This window comes from Melopsittacus undulatus, chromosome 4 (genome assembly GCF_012275295.1).
Source record: "Melopsittacus undulatus isolate bMelUnd1 chromosome 4, bMelUnd1.mat.Z, whole genome shotgun sequence".
Lineage (NCBI taxonomy): Eukaryota > Metazoa > Chordata > Aves > Psittaciformes > Psittaculidae > Melopsittacus > Melopsittacus undulatus.
In genome coordinates this window covers 46,948,606-46,973,010 of record NC_047530.1, presented here as the reverse complement: position 1 = coordinate 46,973,010, position 24,405 = coordinate 46,948,606, and the positions used below count along the sequence as shown (strand labels likewise).

At 42.0% G+C, this 24,405-nt stretch overlaps 2 protein-coding genes across 3 annotated transcripts in view; one reads left to right on the top strand and one right to left on the bottom strand.

Annotated features, from left to right (window-relative positions):
* The window catches only part of PLEKHH1 (pleckstrin homology, MyTH4 and FERM domain containing H1), a 46,064-nt gene extending 30,790 nt beyond the window's left edge, over positions 1–15,274 (top strand). Inside the window, exons 19-28 of the mRNA XM_031049062.2 lie at positions 136–233; positions 2,728–2,905; positions 3,316–3,471; positions 6,147–6,247; positions 8,632–8,773; positions 9,693–9,835; positions 10,921–11,050; positions 12,628–12,714; positions 13,256–13,402; positions 13,715–15,274. Of these exons, the coding sequence (XP_030904922.1) occupies positions 136–233; positions 2,728–2,905; positions 3,316–3,471; positions 6,147–6,247; positions 8,632–8,773; positions 9,693–9,835; positions 10,921–11,050; positions 12,628–12,714; positions 13,256–13,402; positions 13,715–13,891 (1,359 nt within the window). The 3' untranslated portion in view covers positions 13,892–15,274. The remainder of the gene's footprint in view (positions 1–135; positions 234–2,727; positions 2,906–3,315; positions 3,472–6,146; positions 6,248–8,631; positions 8,774–9,692; positions 9,836–10,920; positions 11,051–12,627; positions 12,715–13,255; positions 13,403–13,714) is intronic.
* Positions 15,228–24,079, bottom strand: PIGH (phosphatidylinositol glycan anchor biosynthesis class H). 2 transcript variants are annotated; one of them, XM_034061850.1, is made up of 4 exons: positions 23,707–24,079; positions 21,575–21,703; positions 20,861–20,944; positions 15,228–18,760 (listed from the first exon to the last, which is right to left on the bottom strand). In XM_034061850.1, the coding sequence occupies exons 1-4, from the start codon at positions 23,881–23,883 to the stop codon at positions 18,659–18,661; spliced, it is 492 nt and encodes a 163-aa protein (XP_033917741.1). In that variant the 5' UTR covers positions 23,884–24,079; the 3' UTR covers positions 15,228–18,658. The 2 variants fall into 2 exon arrangements, with proteins under 2 accessions (XP_033917741.1, XP_033917740.1); XM_034061849.1 differs by having other exon boundaries at positions 21,575–21,784; positions 23,707–24,076.
* Between the last annotated feature and the right edge of the window lie 326 nt (positions 24,080–24,405).

Sequence of the window (24,405 nt, the reverse complement as noted above, 5' to 3'; positions counted from 1 at the left end):
CATTTTGAACCACATGTCTAAAATGGTTGCTCCCAAAAGTGCTAGACACCATCCAACATTTTGGTTGCAGTATTCTGTGAAAGACAACAGGCAAGAAGTACAGAACAAGAATGATGTCCAGTTTTATGTTCACAGTGCTGGCAACTCCTGGCTTTGTGCGCTCCTCTATTCCTGCCTCAACATCACTTCCTCTGGTACGTCAAACAGCACTTGCAGCGACATGCTGACCCCAGGTAAAGACTGTAAGAGCATTTTCTTCTGCTAAGCTGATTGCCTTTTGTGTTCACTGTGGATAAAGATAGAAGCAATTTTGTAACACACACATGCAGCAGTAAGTTGAGGGAGGCAAGAGAAGCTTCCAGATTGTATGGTGCCCTTTCAATCATTCACGTTATTTTGTTGTTTATGTTAATCCAGTTCACAAAACTGTGCAGCTTACACTAGCAAAAGAACTTTCTGCAGATATAAGTAGAGCTATGTAGGGAGGTTTTTTTGCTGATGCAGATTCTTTCTTTTATTAACAGAAAAACCAAAGTAATTATTTAGAATTAACTATTAGAATTTCAGGTAATTACACTCTGCTGCCAGGTTATTAGGCATACTGACAGAAGTGAGGCAGAGAACATTATAAAAAGTAGGAAAGATTAACAAACCTGAAATACATGCTAGTACTGTTTTCTGTTAGCTCTTTGGCATCTAACACTTTCCTTGTAAGAAAACAGTCCAAGATCTACTGCAAGGCAGAAGTTGTTTCTCCGTGTTCATGCTGTGCTCTTTGTTTCTATGGTGATCTGGTCTTCAGCAAGTCTCCCTGTGCCCTTGGCTGGGAGGTCACAGCTGGAGATGTCTAATTGTCTGTTGTAACAATATACTGTTGCTAAGATATAGGTAAAAGAGTGGTTTATTTCAAACAAATATTTCTATTCAATTAGCAGTCTTCCTTGGAACTCAGTTGAAAGTCAGGTATTACGAAGGAAATCTCTGTACTCCTATCAAGTTTTTTCTATTTTCTTATATGCTGCCTCACATTTGCTATGTTGTCTCAGATGCAAAAATACAAATATCAGGTACTCCTTGATGTTCAGGCTCTCTCTCCACTGGTTAAGGCAACATGTTGGGGGTCTTTTGGCTAGTATAGAAACCAGCTCTTAAAACTTGTTCATTACCAGCTCTTCAAAGGAGCCCATTCTCACAAACTCAGCAGTGGAGCTACTCTACTGTTAGGGACTATTAAATTTCATAAGGATGAGCTGGGGTCTGTGAAATTGGTTTACATCAGTTTCAGGCAGAACTTGGTCTGCCAGGTTCTTAGCCTCAGAGTACCTTTATAATAAATTAAGTAGAAGAGAAGAGGAAATGTATGTATACAATCCAGCTATGAAACAATATTAGGGCTAGGAAAAAAAAACCACACCAAAGCATACAAAATATCAGCAAACTGTGCTTATATTCATCAGTTTAGGTTATATTTAGAGCAGTTGCTAAATAGGACTTAGGTCCTTCTACTTAGCTTTAGACTTGTGTCTCTTTAGGTGGAGCGTATGGCTGTTTCTTGACCAGTTAAATAGACAGGCTTCCACTGTTTCAATACAGCAAACAGTACACTAGAATGTTTACACTGCGTAATGCCTGTGGTCTAGATTTACACTAGATCTTCATTCTAGCTATTGTTTGTCAGGAAAGGTGACCTTAGAGTATACACCTGGTCTCTAAGACAGGAAGAACAGTGGGGTACAGTTCTAGGTTAGAAGACACAAGGCTCAGGAGCATTTGGAAGCCAGACACAACAGCTTCTCATCAAAGCAAGATTTTCAATTTGAAAATTGTGTAAATGAATTACTGGGGAGGTGAGCAATGTGTAAAATATATAAAAAGCTAGAGCTCCTGACTTCCATATTGCTTGGAGGGATTTAACTGGAGATTTAATCATGTACTGAGCTTCTGAAGGCATCTTGAATGAAATGAATTTCCCCTGCAGAGTGATAGCACAGTTATAAATTCATATTAAGTCCTTCAATTTCAGAACTTACTCAGTATATTCATTCTAAACATTTTTGCAAAAGGTGTAGGTGCCTGGCTTTAGAGACACTTACATCCTTTTGGTGCTGTTCATTGCAGCTCTTTTGGCAGTAGACGGTAAACTGATTATATTGGCGACTATCCCTATGCTGTGTTGCACTACCAACAAACCTGAGCCTGCTTTGAATCTCTGAGTCTCTTGATTGGCAGATAAGATCAATACATGGAAACTTAGAATTTTTATAACTATGTAAGTTGATAAACACAATTTATATCCTGTGAGACCAATGCATTACAACTTATTATTAATACTTACCAGGACTTAACATGATAGTAACTAAGTTCTGCTGGTATGATGACGAGTTGGAGGGTAAACTGATCTTGGTTTAATGGATACTATGATGGCAACAGGGTACAGAAGAGGGTATTCCTATACTATGTCCAGTCCATCCAGGAGCAGGGAATGCTCTTGCACTTCCTAGGGAGTCCACTGTCTACCTTAATTTTACAGATCCTTGGAGTTGGGGTTTGTTTTGTAGCTTTTCACTTGAACTGTTAGTCTGTTGAGATGAATGAGGATGTCTGCATAGAGATGTATCTTTGCTTGAGCAAAAGCCTGAGGGAAGAATGCTTTGTCATGGCATGGGAAATGGAAGAGGACATGGCATTTAAAGCATGTTTGTGGCTTTTTTCCACATCTTCACCTAGGAGTGAAATAGGCAAGTATGCCATCTACTGCCAGAGATCAGTAGACCGCACTGTGCAGACTGGTGAGCGGGAAGCCAAACCCTCCCGGATGGAGATCGTGTCCATCCTGCTGAGAAATCCCTACCACCACTCACTCCCCTTCAGCATCCCAGTGCACTTCATGAACGGAACCTACCAGGTGAGCCACCACAGCTGCCTTTCTTCTGGGCACTAGAGGCCTGTATCATAACCTGCCTCCTTCATGCGGGTGGCACTGTGGTGTTGCATGTATCAGATGTTGGGAGATAGATGCTATTTTTCCTTCTTGCCATTTTAGCCATTTTTTTCCTGAGAAAATGAAGGGAATCCAGCCTCAGCTTTACAGGTCATAGAAAGAAGAGGTAGCTGGGGAAAAGGGAGAGATGTCACGAGTTTCACAGTATGAGAAAGAATGCAATGTGAGAGGAGACAATATGCAAGTGCTGTCACTGGAGCTGACAGTCAATCCTCAGACACCATTCTGTAGGAAACCAGGCTTCAGTAGTTGTGATATCCATCAATGTCATGTTTCTTGAAAGCTATCATCAACCGACTCCTCTTTCATTGCAGGTTGTAGGTTTTGATGGTTCCTCAACAGTTGATGAATTCATCCAGCGACTGAACCAGGAGACAGGAATGAGGAAACCATCCCACATGGGATTTTCTCTGTTCACAGATGATCCTTCTGGCAGAAATTTGGAACATTGTCTGCAGGGTAACATGAAGGTAATTTTTTTTCCCCTCTGCTACATCCTGCATACATCTTTGAAGAGCTGCTAAATGGCTAATACATTTTTCTTAATGCAGCATGAGCAAATACACTTTGGTATTGTCTATCTAGATTAGTGTTCAAAGATGAGATATTAATTATGCACTTAAGCCACAGCAACCCATGCAATGCTACAGGCTTGGGGAAGAGTGGCTAGAGAGCTGCCTGGCAGAAAAATATCGGGGAGGGGGGGAGAGGTACTGTTTGACAGCTGGTTGAACAGGAGCCACTTGTGTCCAGGCAGCCAAGAAGGCCAACAGCATCATCCTGGCCTGTATCAGAAACTCTGGCCAGCAGGGCCAGGGCAGTGATCATCCCCCTGTACTCAGCCCTGGTGAGGCGGCACCTCAAATACTGAGGTCAGTTCTGGGCCCTTCACCGCGAGAAATGCATTGAGGTGCTGGAGCACGTCCAGAAGAGGGCGATAAAGCTGGTGAACGGTTTACATACAGCACAAGTTCTACATGGGAGAGTTGGAGGAACTGGGGTTGTTTAGCCTGAAGAAGAGGAGGCTCAAGGGAGACCTTAAGTGCTTACTTATAACTACCTGAAAGGAGGTTGTAGTGAGATGGGTGTTGGTCTCTTTTCCCAAGTAACAAGTGATAGGACAAGAGGATATGACCTCAAGTTTCAACAGAGGAGGTTTAGTCTGGATATTAGGAAAAAAATTTTTCAGTGAAAGTGTTGTTAAGCATTGGAACAGGCTGTCTAGGGAAGTGGTTGAGTCACCATTCCTGGAGGTATTTAAAAGATATGTAGATGTGGTGCTTAGGGACATGGTTTAGTGGTGGACTTGGCAGTACTCAGTTAACACTTGGACTCAATGATCTTAAAGGTCTTTTCCAACCTAAATGATTCTGTGATTCTGTAATTATATGTCTAGTCTGATATACTAGTTAAGATGAAGTATATTCTGTTTAGTAGGTGATAAATTAGTCATTTTTTGAAAAGTCAGATTTTAGCACAAATACAAGTTTTCATTTGTCTTGACTACAAAATTAAAACATAACTGAGCTAGCTAACATGGCCAGATATTACAACTAACATCAAATGTGACACTCCTAATTGAGACAAATTTATGTTAGGCTGTGAGTCTCTTGGCATGTCTATATGGATCCCATATGTTGTATTTATGAAGTATCTCCTTGCTATCTCGGGATAAATAAAGCTTTCATTGTCAATGGGTGTACTTAGGGAAGAAAGCTCTTTACTGATTAAGCCTTCACTTTAAAAAAACAGAGGAGTGGCTCACATCAAGAGAAAAGGAAAGCAGATAGAGAATTAACATCTGTCTTTCATATGGAGATTTTTACCCACACTGTGGACAGATGACTGCCTTAAGTGAGCAGGCTAGCCAGGAATGAAACACATCAGATTTTGGAACAAATCTGGGAGAATGATTTGTCATACGGGTGTCATACGGATAATGTTTGTTGTCACATTCAAACTGACAACTTTGAAGAGTCCCTGATACCTGGTGAGGAACATCGTTTTACCCAGTACAAAATTTCACATTGGGCAACAGAGGGAGAAGATACCAGTAACTTTTAATTAGATGGTTGGAAGAGGACACTACCACAGGGGGTGCCAAATAATATATTTCTCTTTCATGGCCTGATACAGATCAGATAATCTGGAGCTTTTCTGGTAGCTGAACAACTGTTTGGAGAGAGTAGATTTAGAGTAAATGAAGGAGTTGAGATTATCAAAGGCATCCCTTTTACAGGATATTAACTGGTTATTATTTACTTGCAAAGGCAACCTCAGTAGCTTCTTAAGAGAGGATTAGCTTATCTGATTATATATTTCATGTGGCTTATTATGTTAACATTCCTTATATCGAGATGCTATCAAAAGAGAAGTTGAGGCCTTTATTAGGCAACATGTAAAAGGAATGGAATAATCAGTAGGAGCTGAATGAAACCAAAGAAATCAACCATGCTATTACTAAAAATATATCTGAGTTACAAAGTTGGAATCTAGGACCAAATGTTCCCAAAGTTTGGGCATTCACATCCAAAGGTGTTTGGTTTAGCCATGCATGTCAGCAGTTGCTATGCAGAAGATACATTAGTCCTTTAGTTTGGCTCAGGGGGACACTCTGAAGCAAACCTACCAATCATTCCTGTTAACCATGATTTGATTCACATCAAGGAGCAACTTCAGAAAGCATGAAATGGATTCTTTTCACATGAAGCATGAACTGGAAGATGTGATCCAACATAGGAAGCTTTCAGGCCATTTTGTCAGACTGATACTATTCCAAAGGAAAACACTTTGAAACTCATACACTCCGGCATAGAGTCTTAGGTGTTTCACCGTGCAGATCTCCTCCTGGGGTTTGCTGCATGCTAACATAGACATAACCACGGGATTGCTATGAGACCAGAATTCATTTACACGTGGTTCCCTGCAGATTAGAGCTGGAGTTTTCAATTGGAATGTTTTAATTATTACATACTGTGTAACGGAAAAAGGAATTGCTTGTCACTTTTGGTTGTTTATACTGATCCAGTCTGTTTGTTTATCTACTGTGTTCCACAACACCTTTTTTACGTACTTTCCCCTCAAACCTTGACTATACATTTCACCTCAGTTTATCTCTCCTTTCTCCATAATATTTTATTTAAAGATCTGTGATGTCATTTCTAAATGGGAACAAGCTTTAAAAGAATTGCATCCCGGGAAATATGAAGGTGGCACAAGAATTGTGAAGTTGACCTATAAGAACAGGTACTGTGCTTTGTTGGTTGTCCTCACTACTGTTGTTAATCAAACATTTCTAGACTGCATATATCTCTGTATATGTCCAGTAATTTATAGTACTGTTAGTACCAAAACTATTTTAGTTAAGATGGGTTCAAATCCTACATGAGATGTGATGACTTTTGTGTGTAGTACATGTATGAAAGAAGGCATGTGGCCTGAAAGTAAAACCAAAGCCACTTTGCAATAGCAGAAGAGACTTAAAATAGTTAACAAGTAGCTGTAGCACAATAAGACATACTTGGCACAATTTAATTTGCCTAGATCCTAAAGTGTAATTAAATAATGTGTGTTAGGTGAGAGGAGGAGAGACCTGAGGGAAAAATCACCAGTGACAACAAATATGCTGAAACTTGCAATTCAGTGAAGAATCACAAAGATGAAAAAGATATAAGAACAATACTCTTAATAGCTTGAGCTGTAGAAGAGACATGTAGTAGCAGTGCCCAGACTTTATAAAGAAAGGAATGTTACAAGTTAGGTGATGAGAGATGGTACAGAAGGGAAGTACGGGACAAAGATCTAAACCAAAAATTGGAACAAGTTCATAGTTTCTAACACAGACATGAATTCTGAATTGTAGTGAATGGAGAACTGTATACAAGAACAAGAAATGGCTTTCTGCATGTGAATTCTCTTTTCAGGTGAAACAAAGACCACCCAAAAATCAAAAAGAGATAAAGTTCTGTATTGAATATATGTCATGGTTTAAGCCCAGCTGGCAACCCAGAACAACGCAGCCACTCGCTCACTCCCCACCTTTCCTCCTCCCCACTCCCAAAATAATATAACTCCCACAGGCTGAGATAAGAACAGTCCAGTAACTAAGGTATAATACAAACCCACTACTGCCACCACCAATAATAATAATGATAAAGGAAATAACAAGGGAAGAGAATACAACTGCTCACCACCTCTTGACTGATACCCAGCCCGACCCGAGCAGTGATCTAACCCTTCCAAGTAACTGCCCCCAGTTTATATACTGGGCATGATGTGCTGTGGTTTGGAATACCTATTTGGCTGGGTTGGGTTAGGTGTCCTGTCTCTGCTTCCTCCTGGCTTCCCCTCCTCCCTGGCAGAGCATGAGACTCAAAAAGTCCTTGGTCAGAGTAAACATTACTGAGCAACAACTAAAAACATTGATGTTATCAGTGCTGCTCCCAGGCTGAAAGTCAAAAACACAGCACTGCACCAGCTACTAAGAAGGAGAAAAATGACTGCTACTGCTGAACCCAGGACAACGTATGAAGATCTTGTTGACTGTAATGGTGGAAAGAGATTTCTGTCACCTTTGGTATAACAGAGGTGGAAGCAGAAGTTAATTGCTTTTGGCCTAGAAGGCAGTATTTGTTTCAGGGATGAAACTTTGTGGTATTTTGTTGGACTGGAACATGCCTAGACTGGACACAAGGATGTTTTAATAAGGTCTTTCCAAGGTTGGGCTGTTCTAACACCAGGGACTCTGAGGAGACATGTGTAAGGTCAATATGGTCCTAATGGTGGTGTCAGTCTTAAAATGAAAACAAACTGACCAACTGGAATGATTATATTGTGTTATATTGTGGAATATATATAGTAGTATATTGTGGAGTATATGTAGTATTGTGGAATAGAAAGATGCAGCTTTAAACTGGTACTTGAATTAGATGATGTGGCCTGTAAATAGGCATGCGTGAGGTTCTGAGAAGCATTCCCCAGGTTGGTGTCTTCAATCTCCACTAGTCTTCTTGCTATACTGGGTCAAACAATTGCAAGTGTGAAGGGAATAAAAACAGTTGGAAGCTTTCACTTACAAGAATGATTCTTCATTTTTTGAAATAAAGGCTGCTAATTGGGTCATCTTCTTCCTGCTGAAGCAAACTGAAGACTTTTTAAAATAAGAATAGCGGTGTAAGTGGTCAAACCAAAGCTGGTAAAAATTACAAGTCTACAAGACCTCTATGTAGAAGTTTATACATGTAAAGCAGAGGTAGCTCTGTATTCTGTGATAAGCAGAGAAGACCATATTTTAAATATTGCCTGTCTATGCTTGAAGGGGATGAATCAACACCAATTTACCTGTGTTTAATAAGCCTTCCCTATCTTGAAGTGATTGGCTTACAGAATTCAAATGGCTTCTAAAGATAGAAAGCATGTTTGAGTCTCCTTGCCCAGATCTTGTTCATTAGGGAAGCACCTCAGCTTCCAAATCTCTGTTCCAGTACCCCTGAAATACCCAAAGTTTACTCTGGAGAAAGAGGGCAAAAAAAATCACTCCGGTCTTATTTTTACTCACGTTGATTGAAGTTTCCATGTCTACTTTCAGTTCACAATATCTTTCTATCTTCACAATCCTCTCTATATTTTAGGCTATATTTTCGGAGCCAGGCCAAAGGTGAGACAGACCGTGAGCGGTTGCTGCTGGCCTTCCAAGTCAGCAATGAAATAGCCAATGGAAGGTTTCCTGTTAATAAGGAATTAGCTCTGGAAATGGTAGCTCTGATGGCTCAGGTGAGTATGGTTATGGGCAGAAATCCTCTCTTTTGTCCTCCAGGAACTTCAGCTGTGCACTGAATGTCTTTGACTAAGCAGCTATCTTTTACATCAAAAGTGTTTGTTGTTTTGGGGTTTTTTTTTACCAAACATAGTCTGAGAGGTACCATGCCAAACACATTATACCTGCATACATATGTTGCTAGAACACCTCTTGCTGTAGAGAAATGTGCTATAGGAGTGTCTCTCCTTTCTTTCTGAAGACAAATATTGAAAAAGAATCAGTGAGGCTGGAGTATCCCCAGTACTGCTCCAATTAGTAGTGCCTTAGTAGACATATGGAAATGGTATCACTACTAAAATTCTATTAATAGTAAAATTTTTTCTTGTTACATTGCCTCTTAGAGCATTGTGTAGGATCCTCCATTAGATCTCCAGGCTTGCGTTAGCACTTCATCAGATAAAAAACACAGTATGGGTTGTGGGCATGATAAGCAGGATAATAGTTTCCTACTTTGCTGAAACTGGTTGTGGCATTTATTAAAACAGTGTAAATTAAGATGAAGAAACTGAGAATGTTGTCCAAACTACAAATACACTGTTGTTCTAATTGGCCAATTGAAAATAACCCCAAAAGTTTAGCAGTTATACAGAAGTGTCTCCCTACAGTAAGTAGCTGAAACAAGATCTTGCTTTATTGTCTTAGATCAGTAAAGAATTCCCTGGGCAGTCATGTCTCAGTAGTTGCTCTGTTGTATACATTTACTCTGGTAAATGCTGTAGACAAAATTCCCCAGGCTAGTGGTGTCTTTTGGCATGACTAATAGACACAAGAGTTATCAGTATGGGAATTCATGGAATGTTCTACTGCACTGCCCCCTCCTGTGCTCCCGGCCCCCATAGTTCTGTTACACTATAAACTATAACATTGTCTTAGGTGGAATATGGCGACTTGGATCGACCAGGGTCTTCAAGTCCTGGGGGAACATCACAGTCGAAAATGCAGCACCTTCTCCACCAGGTCTTAGATAAGTTCTACCCCAAACGCTACAAGCAAAACATTACTTCGGAACAGCTCAGGTAAACTGTTGGTTCTTCTATACTTTGCACTGAAAACAAATTTTATTTGCAAAATTCTGTCTTTAAGAAGTTTGAAGGAACCCTATGAAGATTATTTGATATAGAAATTTAAAGAAAACCACCAAGTGTCAGGAAAAGGTTCCTTTAAAAGAAAATAGCAGTTAACTGTTATAAAAAGAGCCTAATCACCAACTAATTTTCCCTTAGACAAGAAGTTTAAGCCTTTCACTCCGAAGTTGGGCATCTCAGTTCCAACAAACCCTATCCTAAGCGTAAGATGAATTCTGTTTCTGAATTTTTGTTTTACCCTTCCCCCAAGTATCAGTTGAATCCAGATGCCTAACATTTGCAACCAGCCACAAAGCCAGCACATATGGGCTGCTTCAGGCCATGCAGTAATTCTGGTAGAACATACTCTGGCTGGGCTTTTTGATGTTCTGTCTTGGGAATTCTCACACACAATGAAAAGACCTCCAGTACTCAAGTACATAATTCAGATGCTGCCATGGATCTCAGCTAACTGTTTTAAAGAGAGAAAACAGTCATCTTACAGATCCAAAACTACTTAGGGATGCAGTGGTGGAACTAACATGATTCCCTCCTCTTGGAAGCAATTCCATTTGTATGTAGCAAGATAGCTGCCAAACCATCCCTATTGAGCCAAATCAAGACTGCATTAATATATTGCCACTCCACGTAGAGCATACTACAGACAAGATAGGATGTTAAAGTGAGAGTATAATTGAATGTGAAGGTAATCTGTACAGGATTTTACTATAACAGCTGCCTGAGTGTTTGTAGCTACAGTTCTTTAATATATACACCAGTGAGCAATCCATATGTGACTTGGATTCCTGGGTATTACAGTATACTTGTAGTAAAATAATGATGGAAGTAGAGAAAATGCTAAAATAAACTGAGGTTGTGCAACCCTCATAACTGTCAGTGCTAAAAGCCCTGTCCTTAGTGCTGTGTAGAATGGCCTTTTTGGAATAAGAGGTACATTTATCAACTATTATGTTTGACTCACCTTTCCTTGGAAGACATTAGTAAATAATGCTATCATGTGTCTTGGCTTCTGTAAGGCAATTGGCTGACAAGTTGGCAACAAAGTGGATGGTGCTGCAGGGATGCTCTCCACCAGAATGCATTCGAATTTATTTGACAGTGGCCCGGAAATGGCCTTTCTTTGGAACCAAAATATTTGCTGCTAAGGTAACTGGAACATGCTTTTTTCTGTTCCTGAGAGTGAACTGAGCAGAGCTGTATCTGTGATATCTGTTTACAACAGTTAAAAGTGCTTCTACTTCTGGAAGGAGAAAAAAAATAACAATACTGTGTTCTGAATGAGCAGGTCTGGTACCACATACCAGAAAGAAGGTGCCACTTTAGAAAGAGAAATATATTCTAAACACTAGGATTTGCTAGTATTCAGTAAATAAATACTGAAGGTTCCCTGACTGCATCAGTTGATCATTATACAGAGTACTAGCTCTCCTTATAAACCTTGCCAAAGCTGGAATTTCCCTAGTCATCAAGGCTGCAGTGATAGTTTAAAAAATACTATTTACATACCACTAGGGGAGTGGAAGTGAAGAGTCCCCTATAAACCACACCCAGCAGCTGATGCTAGCTAAAAGGAGAATGGGTACTTTCAGTCCTGTTCTCTACTTGACACAGAGCACTAGTGTGGCTTTCCTTGCCACACTAGTCAAGCACTGCTAATGTCCTGTTGCAGAAAGAAAACCAAGCATGTATTGGGTACGCTGCCAGCCCACAGGCATCAGCAGGAGAGCTAAGGACAGCTGGAAGGCATGCTTCTCCCAGTAGCTTGTTCCATCCCTCAGCCCATCACAGGCTAAGGATCTGTACCTAATGCCCTTGCCTGAACTGATGTTTTAGTACGTAGTGACTCTCTGAAAAATTGTTTGGGCATCAACTGTCTTCCCAACCAAGCAGAAACCTCCTGTGTTGAAAGCTTGAGATAAGTCTTGTTCATAGTTACATGTCTCTTGCTTTGAAGTCAAAGCCACTATCATTATGGAATAAAGTCTAAGGATGAAAGGGACCTCTTGAATAAATATACACGAAGTTTTAAAAAAGACATTTATTTCCACTGTCAGGAGTAAAAGCAGAAGGTGTTACTTGTCCTTGAGGTTACCACAGAAGAACTGGAATATAGAATAGTTCCACATAGAGTTTAATTAATGTTGATATTTCTGGTGATTGACATATTTTATAACTTTTCAATAGCTGAATGGCAAAGACTATAGCTTTAGCCCAAGTAATAGCACTTTCCCAGGGAAGACTGGTGGCATTGGCCATAGCACATAGCTCATCTTTTAGCAGAAAATTGATGCATATTTGTCAAAATCTGTAAGACAGAAGACTGCTTTGATGTGATGGTACCGGGTGTACTGGTATTACAGAAACCAACAGGCTTCACTGCCCGCCTGCCTGATGAAAGCAGTGTAAGAATCAGGGCAGAGCAAAACTGCTGTTTTGTTGCTCTGTCCTAGCACTTGCTTCAGCTTTAACTACACTGGTGGAATTTAATTAATCTCAAGCCATCATTGTCATTGCACCTCGTGCCAGTAGTCCCAAAATTCTATGTAAATCTGAAAGTTATTCCCATTTTTTAGAGAAATCCTCTTAAAAATTAAACCAGGTCAGACCAGTAAGCCTATGGGATTCTCTCTGATCTTCACTTTATCATTAACACCAAGATTTATGTCAGAAACATACTTGTGTGGTGGTAAAAAAATATCTAAACTCATTTTCTTTCTCTCTAGCCTATTTTGCCTTCCTCATTAGAAGACTCTCCAGTCTGGATAGCTGTGAACGAAGATGGTATCAGCATACTGGATTATAACACTATGGTATGGGTGAGGAACACTGAAGCAAAATAACTTGCCTCCCACAGAAAAACAGTCCCTTGAGTCCACTTAAAGTCACTGAAAGTTTGTCTTTAACTTCAAGTGGATCCAGAAGTTAATTTGTAGAAGTCAGAGATGAGGGAAGTCAGTACTATGTTTGGACGCTACATAAACAGAGGAAAATTACAGCTACAGTGCAAGGTAGGGTTTCATGGAACAGCTAACTGCCTCATTGATGAGCAGTAAACACACTCAGACATCTTGCAAAATCTCAGTGGTGCGTGCTTTACTAACACCATCTGAGATACAAGAAAGTTAGGACTGTTGCTCTGAAGCAGGGAGGCATTGAGCAAGCTAGGAGAAAACTAGAAATGCAGTTCTCACTTGAGCTTCCCCTACCAGCTATTTCCTATAGCTCATTATTTGTGCTGCCTATTGCTGCTGAAGATCTGGTGTTCTTGCAAGATGTAGCAAAGGTTAGTTTAAGGTGGCCATTTTTTCTTTTACAGAACTATGACTCTTTCAAACTTTCTGTTGTCTACAGCACTTGAAGGTTTCTTACTCATATTCCTCTGTGCTGACCTTTGGAGGCTGTCGGGATGACTTCATGATTGTAGTCAGTCAAACGAAAGAAAGGTGTTCTGGAAAAAACAGCACTGAAAAACTGCTTTTCACAATGGCAATTCCAAAGGTAATTACAACATGAACAGTACTGTTCTTTCTAGATGGCAGCATCACAGCTGGGCAATTTGTGTAAGCCCTGAGGACTGGTACGTGTGGCTGCCATACTAGCTATATGCATTCAAATAAGTCCCTGTAAGCTGGAACCTTTAATCAGGAGATTTTTTTCTACCTAATTCTTAGACATACTGTTGTTTCAAAATGAAATAATTGCATGTGAGGAAGCCATTTGCAAAAGTTATGCAGTCAATAGGTTCTAAAAAAATCAAAGGGCAGTCTTACCTCTAATTGACTTACAGTTAATCATTCTCTGTTTTCCTAGATTGTTGAAGCAACACTTCTTATTGCCAGCTATATTAACTGCTGCTCGACACCTTCATTCCTATCTTCTACACAGCCCTCCGGAAGCAAAACGCCTGCCAACAAGCTCTGCGAGACTGAAAATAAGTGCTTTCTTCCTTCCATGCCCCGAAACACCAAGGGGCCCACCCTGCTCTGAGGGCTGATTCCAAATTACTTTGGGTCTCTTTTGTTAGTTTGGATTTCTGTTTTGTTCTTTCCCACTGCTGTGTACCAAACAGCAGACTGCTACAATTTTGCTGGTTACACCCAATAATTTAATGTGGGCTCTAATTCTTTTTGCATAATAATAGACAAAGTTCCTTGGTGTGAGTAGAGAGAGTGTCTTCTTAAAAAAATACTGAATGAGGGGACTGTGCAGGAGTTTCCTTTCCATGCCACACTCCATCCAAAATACCATGCCTCAGGTAGTTTGCCTGCACAGTGCTCCTGTCACTTCCTTGCATCCATTCTTCTTCTGTCTCCTGATCTTACTGCTTTGCTTACAAGCACATAATTGTGCACTTTAATGACTGTCATTTTCAGCTTTTAGAGGACAGAAACTTTCCAATTCCTTGCTCCAGATGTGAAAGGAAGAAAGAAAGAAAGAGAGAAAGAACAAAGACACTGTTGAGAAGAGGAACTAAGCTGACAATAATTATGATGCAAGTCAAGGGTAATTTTAGACCTGACGTAGAGATATAAAGTAAGAGTCCAGTGGTACTCAAGAATTTCTTTTCAACTTTAAATAAAGGTGGAAAGCTACTGGTTTTGCATGTTGAGGACTCAGACTGACTGGAACTGGAACACTGTCAGACGATACCCTATCTCCTATAGGACTGATGCGTTTTGGGAGTTGATGCTGTTCTACACAGTAGATGAACATTAGATCTCTGCTGCAATGTGTCACATGTTCCACCATCAGACAAGGATTTTCAGAGACTTTTTCTGTAATCACTGCTATAGATATTTCAGAGTGTTTGAAACTGCACATCATCTCAAAGACAAAGGAAGACAAGGCAAGCAAATTTTGTACTTTTTCTGTCTTTCAGTAACTGGAACAGATCTTTCCAGATCAGCTCTGCCATTCTGACTTGACAGAAGCTGCTCCTTTCAAACTCCTGCTTCCTTCATGCTACCATAGCAAGGAGGAAGTAGTCAGCAAATGTGTACTCAAGTATTGTTCTTCTGCCTTTCCTGAAGACTTTTTTTTTCAATTCTTCTTGAAAACAAATCTATATCTGCCTGGCTTGAGTTCAGCTATTTTGATAAGCATTCTAAAATAACTGCACTTTCAAAAGGAACATGTTTGCAACTTCATGGTAATTGTGCATTCATGGGCAACTTTCCCAAATTAAACCAGTGTGAATCCAACCATTAGAAAGAATTCAGCAATAGCAAACTAAAGCTATTCACAAATGAACCAACCAACCATACCAGCTTTTTCACTCCCTTGTACCTGCCTTGAAACATCCAACTAATGCACATAGCAGGGCTGATACTTCATGAAGATTTTATTTCATGCCTATGATGGGTGCAAAGCTACAAATTAAAAGAGAAGAACGTTGGACAGACAAAAGCAATTCTAAACCATCCCTTATCAGCATCTTTGTAACATAAAAAAAAAAACCACCAAAACCAAACCCACACAAAAAAAACCCAAACCACCCCATGGTGGGTTCTGGAAACAATATGGCAAGAAAGGATTGTATGAACACAAACCTGATTTACACATACTTTACACATACTGTCATGTATCCACTTGTTATGAATTTGAGCATCCCTTGAAGATCTGGAAAAGGGTAGAAGCTTTCTGAGCCAAAAACAATGTTGAGAAGGTATTTAGTCTTTTTTTTCCCCTTTGATACTTTTAAGTGACTGTATATCCTGATAGACTGTGTACATATTTTCTCTCCTGCACACACACATCAGTTTGAATACAGAGAGCATTATTCCTCCTCCCTCAGTCACCTGTGCCTGACAACCTCTCCTCTACCTGAAGGTCTGTTGGCAGCCTGCTGCTTGTATCCCACCAGTAACAAAGCTGTGTCAACATAAGCTGCGCTGCCATCAGTGCTGAGGATGTTCAAGGCATAAATGTTTCCAGCTCACAGTTCAGAGGGGTCAACATAAGCTGCGCTGCCATCAATGCTGGGGATGCTCAAGGCATAAACGTCTCCAGCTCACAGTTCAGAGGCTGTACTTGCCCTACAGTGCTAACACTACTGTCCTTAGAGACTTGCACAGGGGCCAACAAAGTGTTGAATAAGCAAGAGCTGTCATGAAGCTCAGTATTCTCTGCCATAAATGCACTTTAAATAGATAAGTGTGACATACAGAACTTTTCTTCACCAATACTTGAGTCTTTCAGGGACTACCCCACTCAGATGGATGCACATACAGCCCTGACTATTCTATGATTTATAGCTCAACTGATTTCAACTAACCAGTCCTCTATAGATATCTATTTTGTATGATTCTTTGGTAGAGAAAACTATTTTGATTTTAATCAATGCTTCTGGCAATGACTGTTGCTGCAGCGTAGAATGAGATGACAAAAGTCTTTGTTTTCCTAACTGCTGTGTGTATGTAAAAGGCTGGGAGATACTGTGAGATTTCCATTTGTCCTTAATAAAATGCAGTTATCATGAATTCAACTGTATTATTCTCAGAATGAAGAAACGACTTTAAAACCCAAAACAGGCTCAATGTAAACAAAAATGGATAGCGATTGTGTCTGGTATCCAGGCTCATACCTGATGGAAACCTGCTCTAGTCTTACTCTTGTTTCGGATAACTAAAGCGCACTCCCATGGGCACAAGATGGTCACTTCTTCACAAGATATCTAAAATCTTCAGGCTTCCTCCTGTACATAGCTACTTGGTCATTTCTGCAGTCCACATTCTCAGGACTTCATGGGACTTTTACAGTATAGTCAATGTTCCCAACACACTTGAGCCCAAAACTCTGACCACTTTGCTGAGACATAATTTGTTTCTAACATGTTCTCCCTATGGCTCAGTGAATCTTCCTGCTGCCATACTGCAAGCATACTTGCCTGCTGCCATCAAGGGCCTTGACCATGTCTCGTCATCCTGAAGCAGAACAACCTGATCAAACCATGTTCTGAGCCATATGCAGCTCAGGTGTACCACACAGCCCTTTACACAGTCACACTCCCAAGGCCTGCTGCCTCTGTTAATGGCTGATTTCTGCCCTTGCCCCAGCACCCTTCCTTTGCAGTTCTGCCTGGACTTGCAACCAAACACAGTTTGCATCAGGGTGCAGCTCCACTAAGTCCAGAGAGACCTACCAACGTACATTACGGTGGCACTGGAATTAAAAATCTGGCCAAACCCGAACATTTGACGTATTTATGAGAAAGAAAACCATAAAAAATGAAGTAACCTAGACAACGTTACCTCAAAGCCAGTGGCACACCCTGAAGCTGCTGCCTTTCACTTGGATCACCAGGATGCTTCCTGTGCCATGAGCTAACCTGTGTCTTGCAAGCTTCATGGTACCGTGAGGAAGAAAAAATAACCTTCTCTCTCCCACATTGCATGACAGAATGTGGCACAGTTTAATTACAGCGGATGTAGACAAGCATAGTACAGCACTGTCTGCAAATTAAGCATGACACCAGACTCCTGCCAATGTGCTGGTTTAGCTCTTGTTTTGAAATTTCAATTCTCAGCTACATTAGTAAGGAGTCATGAAAAAAAATAGGAAACTCCCAGCTAAAGATGACAGTAACTTTCAGCTCATCAACAAAGAATTTCCCAACCTTACCCCTGTGAGAGCACAGACCAATGAAACTTCATTCACATAGTCATTACCATTATTTTCACCAATGCATTTTCCTCATATTCTCAGAGCAATTGATGTGGTGCTTTTAATGCCACTTCTGTTCCATGTCCTGTGTCACCATACCCCTGCCCCATTCAGCAATGGGTCTACTTCTGTACTTAGAGAAGTCCATCTTGTTGCCTTTGACATCCCTCAGATTCAAATCCAGATGGGCTTTGGCTTTCCTAACTGCATCATGGGCAGTGTTGCTGTATTCCTCCAAGGTTATCTGTTATCTGTCCCTGCTTCCACCAGGGAAGAAGCTTCCAAGCTTCTGTATGGTGCCTTTTTGTGTCCGGAGTTTCAGCAGGAGCAACCTGTTCATCCTTGCAGGCTTCCTGGAATTTCTGTTTGACTTCCTGCTCAGGAGGATGGACTGTCCTTGAGCTTACAGGTGGTGATCCTTGACTATGATCAGCTTTGTTTGACCCCTCTTGCCTCCAGAGCCCCATCCCATGGGACTCTTTCAAGCAAATCCCTAGAGAGCAAAGTCTGCCCTCCTATGTTTATTTCATTAAACATAATATAGTGCAACAGCATATTTTAATTTTCTGGGGGGGGGGTTTCTGAAATTCTCCTGTGGATCAGGAAGTTACTATCCCAGCCCAAACATCAATTTTGGTATTTAGAGTGGTACATGCTTTTTTCAAACAAAGGGTTAAATAGAAACAAACAAAAAAGCCCATTTTTGGTAGTATGGCAAGGGTTAAATTATTATTTAAGCATAATTTTCAGATCCACAAAAGACTAAACATCTGACACATATTCTTGCCTCCCTTTGCCTTATTTCCCCATAACTCTTTCCTGGAGAGGCAAGAAAAAAATGCTTCTGTATGAGTCTAAAAAGTTCTGATCACCTGTTTTCAGAGCAGAGGATTTCAAGGTTTGTTCCTGTGCTGAGCTGCCATCTTCTGTAACAATTCTGTGAGTCTGCAGGCCTTTGGCCTTAACGTCACTGTACTTATGCACCACTCATGTAAATATAAAAAGCCACAGGGCAGTTTTGTGGTTACTTTTCCATGTATTTCTCTGAGTCCTGCTCCAAGTTTGCTGCCTTGATGTTTTAAATTATTTTTACTATTTTATTCCATTTGATGGTGGAGTTGTCTTCCTCTGCTCCAGGATTTCTTGACAACTTTTGTACACTTCTATCAAGCAGTCCAGACGTGGCTTGGAGCTCTAGAATTTAAGTGACACAACAAAGAATCAGGCTCTGAACTGGCTGTAAAAGAGCTAGAAAGCTTTAACTAGTGAGACTCTCAGGCAGAGAAAGGAATGTGGAGATGGCTGACGTAAAGCTATCAGAATATGTATATGTATGCATGCATAAAGAATGCAACAGCAAGATATCTGTAGCTGATTAGCTTTCTCACATTAAGTCAATGTCAAAGAATAGATTTCTGTTTTACATGTTTGTTGAGAAATAATCCATCAAACTCCAAGAGGTATTCGGTGGAACTGCTGATACAGCAATGCAAAGCCATTCCATAAGCCACATTTGCTCTGTGACTGGAAATGCCTGTCCCTGAAACTGTCAGGACAAAACAGGCAGCACCATTCTGCAGTTAGCCTGACTCTGTCACCAAACCAGAAATCCTCCCCTTGCACAGCTCACTGCTCACAGTAACAGCATGGAAGAATATCCACACCTCCCAGCCCATCAACCCATGTATTGGGCCATACTCCCTCTAGACCTATTAAACAGCAGATTTCCATACATCAATCCACCCTCCTAGAAGATCTTCACCCTGAAAAATCTACCTTAAGGACAGCGAATTTAGACACCTGGCCCTTGGCCTCTGCTAGTACTGTCAAAAGGACACTGGAAGGTTAACTAGAAATATCATTTCACACAAACAACCAATGGTGGTCAAAGTATAATGATTTTCTATCACTTCTAACCTGGACCACACTAAAACCAGCAAGAAGGTGAAAGTTTCCCAGTCCCACAGTCCCTATAATCCCCTGACTTTTGAGCTCCCGAAACAGCAGTACTGTGTAAAGTCCATCAAACACCTCTCCTTGCAAGTGTTGCTTAAGAGAACGATAGGTCAGTTCAGCACAGAAGTGCTCCTGGGCTCAGTGACAGGGTAAATTTTATTTACTTAGAGGAACTCAGTCAAGGAGATGCAGTAAAGTTACTAATTACTGCTCCTTCAAAACTAAGTAACATACTAACTTGCACACTGAAGTGAGAATTACCAGTGCAAACTCACACAGTTTGTTCTGTACCTCTGCTGCTGGTGGAGTCAACTCTACCAATGCCAAGATACTTCCATGAAAATAAAACTGTTCAGCACTGAGCTATAAAGAAATGAGAAACTACACAAATGCCAGGTAGTCTCTCTGAAGCTGGAAAGGCGCATGTATAACTAAAACCAGCTTCCTGATTGCAGCTCTCTGGAGTTCATTACTTGCTGGTTTCCAGCAAGTCCATTTTTCCCCCTTGACTAAATGTGAAATAATTTATATTACTGTTAGTAAACATCTTTACAATTGTGGGACTGAGTTAGCAGCAAGTATAAATGTAATAGTCTATTTATATCTGTAAGTATTTAGCTGGAGACTAATTGTATCTAGTCATAAACTGGATGTGGACCACAAAATGACAGCCACCAGCAGTAGGTGAAGGACAGAGAGGGCCATAAACTTCAGCAGTCCAAGATGTGAGGTACCTCTGTGCTACTTACCACCACTCCAGGATCAGGGCATTGTCGTGTTAGGTATGTACATGCTAAAAGAAAATCCATCCCAAAAATGGGATTCGGAACAGTCAGAACAAGTTAGCAGGATATGAGAAAGGGGAGACAGGGTAATGGTAAATCAAACAAGTTATTATACATTAAGCGAATTGTTTACAAGCTTGTACTGTGATCTTTGTCAATGGGCGAAACGGGACAGTCATTCTAATGCCAATAAGGTTTTATAACCACTTTTGGCATGCTAAGCCAAGAGAAAATCAACTGCAGCACAGTGTCATAGTTATGGTGGTAACACTCAGCATAAGACTACATATTGAACTGTGAGCCAAAGACTCCTAGTTCATGTAAGCTTGTGGGTGGGTCCAGACTGACACAACTCTCTGCCCTCCAAATGGAGAGAAGATGCAAAAAAAATTCTGGTATGAAGTTCTATGAGACTTCTAACACCACCCACCATGAAGGCCCAGGTGGGGAAAGGCAACCATAATCAGCTACCTGTAGTGGATTAAAGATAAGCTTCAATAGGCGTGCACACAGAAAACAGATCTGGATTTCTGCACCATTCAGCCAAACTCACCTGAAAAAGTGGCACAACCTCAGACACTCCCTGAGGATCTCCAGGGTCCTGGAGGAGGATGCACAAGTAGTAGATAACTTTTTGCTACAGGACAAAAAAGACAAAGTCACTGGAGTTTAAAGATGTTATCAAAGTGCCTGGTGTTATCACAGAAAGATGTGTTTCAACTCCGTGCACTGAAGGCAAATCAACCCAGGCCACAGTCAAGTCTACAGGTTTGTATCTATACCTTTCCTCCCTTCAATCAATAAACAAAAATTGTACCTGTGTTCTTTCCTATTAAATGTTTAACCTGAAAACAACACACACGCTGGAAGGGTAAAGTTTGCTTTTCTACAGGAGCTTCGCAGAAAACCCCAGCAACAGGAAAATAATCTCCTGTGTTGTCTATCTTATCTCCATCTTGACGACTTGTGGAGTTTGGCACCAGGATTTGTAAAAGCAGTATAACACAAAGAACTAAAACTACTAGCTCAGTGTCAGTGGCATTATCTAAGGGATGGATTTGACTTTTTGAGGTTATTTGTTTGACCTCAGTTCTCTTTAAAGGGTGAGAGAACAGATAAGAGAACCAAATGAGAAATCTGAAGCAAAGCTTCAGGTCAGTAAAGCTATGGGTAGTGCTGTGTTTCACTGTTCTGGTTAATCATGCTCATGAAAATACACTGGATGTGTGTCCACAGATACACATGAAGAAAAACTGTGTATGATTACCATATGGATAGCTTCATTTATAACCACATCCTTCACACGACTCATCTCAATGAAGGTTGTGCTCTCCTTCCCTGATGCATAGGATGAAGTCACCTGAATGCCGAGTGAGCCGATGACCAACAGGGATTCCTGGTCAATTTTCACAAAATGCAGGTATATGATCAGGCCAATCAGTGTGATGAAAATAGCAGCAGAAAGCACCATACTATTCTGTAACATAAGCCAAGCAAAGACAGAGCTCTGGTATCACAATTAACACAGCTTTAGAGGAAGTAATATTGCAATAGTAAATTATAACACCAAAGCTTCAGTGACAAGGTAAATTGAGCCCTTTTATGCACCTGGCTGGCTGATACATGTGTAATAAGATTTAAATCAGTCTTCACAGTACAGTCTGAAATAATAGAAAGCTGAAACTGAAAATGGTGACCAAATTCTACTGCCTTGTAAATTTAGTGCAGAAATCTCAAACAAAACCAGCTAGTTACATCCACGACAGTGTATGACACATGTGTCTACAAAGATGATGTCACTGACAGAGAAGGGCTGTGAGATGCTAACTAGTACTGAGGGTGAAGGCTCAGAGGGTAACAAAAATCTTAGAAAAAAATACTGCCCTAGCGGCTTTCTTCTTATGAACTGCAAGTCTAAACTTGTTCAAACCTCATCTCTCTTCCTGCTTTAAACATCAATCTGAAGAACATTTGCCTTCTCCTGTGCTTCATCTGAAGACATACATCTTGTGTATGCTCAGTCTTGGGACTACTGTTACATAAAATAATATAGAACTGCTGAAATTACAGACAACAGTGAGTCATTTTAAGATGTGATAATAAATGCTAAAGGTCTGCAACTACAACCTATTTCTGGGACACGTTTTTAGAGAGCTCAAGGCCACGTACCCACAAATCAAAGTTAGAACTGGTACTTCCTAAAGGACCAGAAGAACTGCATGGCCCTACCACTCAAGCTGGGCCTCTACCACCATGTGAGATAAAGAAGCCATGGCCCCATTCAAACACAAGGATAAAGGACTTCTCTGAAAGTCTGTCAATGAAAACAAAATAGTCATGAATTACAGACAGTGAAATCCACAGACAGAGACTTTCCTGGCAGAAAGGAAGGACTGCGGTCACTTGCATACAAGCCACATGAGCACATGTAAAACCATACAGGAGGGCAGTGGGTGGTAACTACTGGCTGGGGTATATATTCTTGTAACAGATAAAACTTGAGCCCAGCTTCCCTTCCAACCAGAGAAATGTGAACCACCTTTCTGTATCGGAAGCCTGCCAGCTGACTCACACTGCAATCTCTGCTTTCATTCCTTGGGAAAGAGTATTGAAAAAACTGAAGTGAAACAGTCATAGCGCTGGTCACAGTGAGCAGCTTCTCTGGTCAAGCTACTGACTTCAATCTAGAGGTAACTGGTCTGAGTCTAACAAGCTGGTCATTCTCTGCAAGTATGGGCCACAGATCAGGAATCTAAACTAATGCTTTTGGATTTATCAGCAGCTTTTGAAATCTGCACTGCCAAGGTCTTACTGCCCCAGCTGTGAAACATGGGCAAGATGACACAGCACAGTGCTCCCTCAGTCACGCAGAAAAATCCCTTTGGCAATTAACAGTCACCTTCTTCAATATATCCTTTATCCCCGATTCCCACGGCTCATCTCTCCAAGTAGGCATCAGAACTCACAAGAATGTGCCAGGCATCACTTAATACCCATACCTACATCTACCCTGTCTGGACAGAGGCTACAAACCAACAGAGGCATCTGAGAAGCCACCAAATTCAACCAGGGCACAGCCTGTGGGCCCTCAGACTCCAGCTGGCACAGCTCTCTTTTTCACATGCTCACCACGATCTACCACTTCGAGGCACAGAGGAGTCCCCGCATACGCAGAGATCACCTTTCCACCGGCTCTGGCTACCCTCGTTGCCATGAGCAGCTCGGCGGAGGCGGGGTGGCTCCCTTCAGGCAGGCGGGCTCTGGGACACACGCTGCCACCAGCCTCTCGAATGCCCCAGCTACTTCAGCGGGACACGGGCTCAGGTGCGCGGCCTGAGCCGCAGAGAGGTCCGAAAGGCGGCGGGACGGGGCAAGCCCGGCCCGGGGAGCGGTCGGTACCTGGCTGAGCACGAAGAGCCCGTAGGCCGCCAGCCAGACGGCGGAGGTGACGGCGCTGAGCGAGCGGAGCTGCAGGCGGGGGCAGCGCACCGCCAGCTCCCGGCAGGAGGCGCTGTGCTGGCGAGCCCTCAGCGCGATGGGTCCCCCGGACGCCGAGCGGTACCTCCGCTCCTCCATGCCGGCCCACCGGAACCGCCTAGAGCGGCTCGCCTGGCTCCGGGGTACGGCTCCGACACACGCTTCCGGCTGCGGGAAGGGACGGCTCTGCGGAGCGGCGGGTGATTGCCTCGCCTCCGCTCCAGCCGCGGGGGCGGAGCTGCCTGTACTAGGCCTCCGGGGCCCGTGGGCCGGGGATTGGCAGTGCGGCAGTCGGCTCTGCTCTGCCCGGCCGGAGCGGGGGGCCCAGCTGCGGGCAGGCGGCGGAGTTACCACAGCCGTGCGGGAGCGGCTGTGGCTGAGGTGAGCTCAGGGAAGCTCTTACGGCCTGTCTCACTCCCGGCAAATGGCGCCTCCCCGGCAGCAGGCGTGCAACCTTGTGCTGCCTTGTCCCCGGTGCCGTTTCACTTGGCTACAGCTGGCCACGCGCCTTTCCGTAACCGTGGTCGGCATCGGGAGCTTCTGTGGCTTGCGAGTGTTGCTAATTCACTGCTCGCTTCCTCAGGGTTTTAATAGCGCTTTTAAACGACACAGGCTTTAGTG

Coding starts and splice junctions, on each gene's coding strand:
- PIGH (XM_034061849.1), bottom strand. CDS start 23,883: ATGGAGGAGCGGAGGTACCGCTCGGCGTCCGGGGGACCCATCGCGCTG. Junction 21,785..23,706: donor GGCTCTTCGTGCTCAGCCAG/GTACCGACCGCT, acceptor CTTATGTTACAG/AATAGTATGGTGCTTTCTGC. Junction 20,945..21,574: donor TAAATGAAGCTATCCATATG/GTAATCATACAC, acceptor TTTGTCCTGTAG/CAAAAAGTTATCTACTACTT.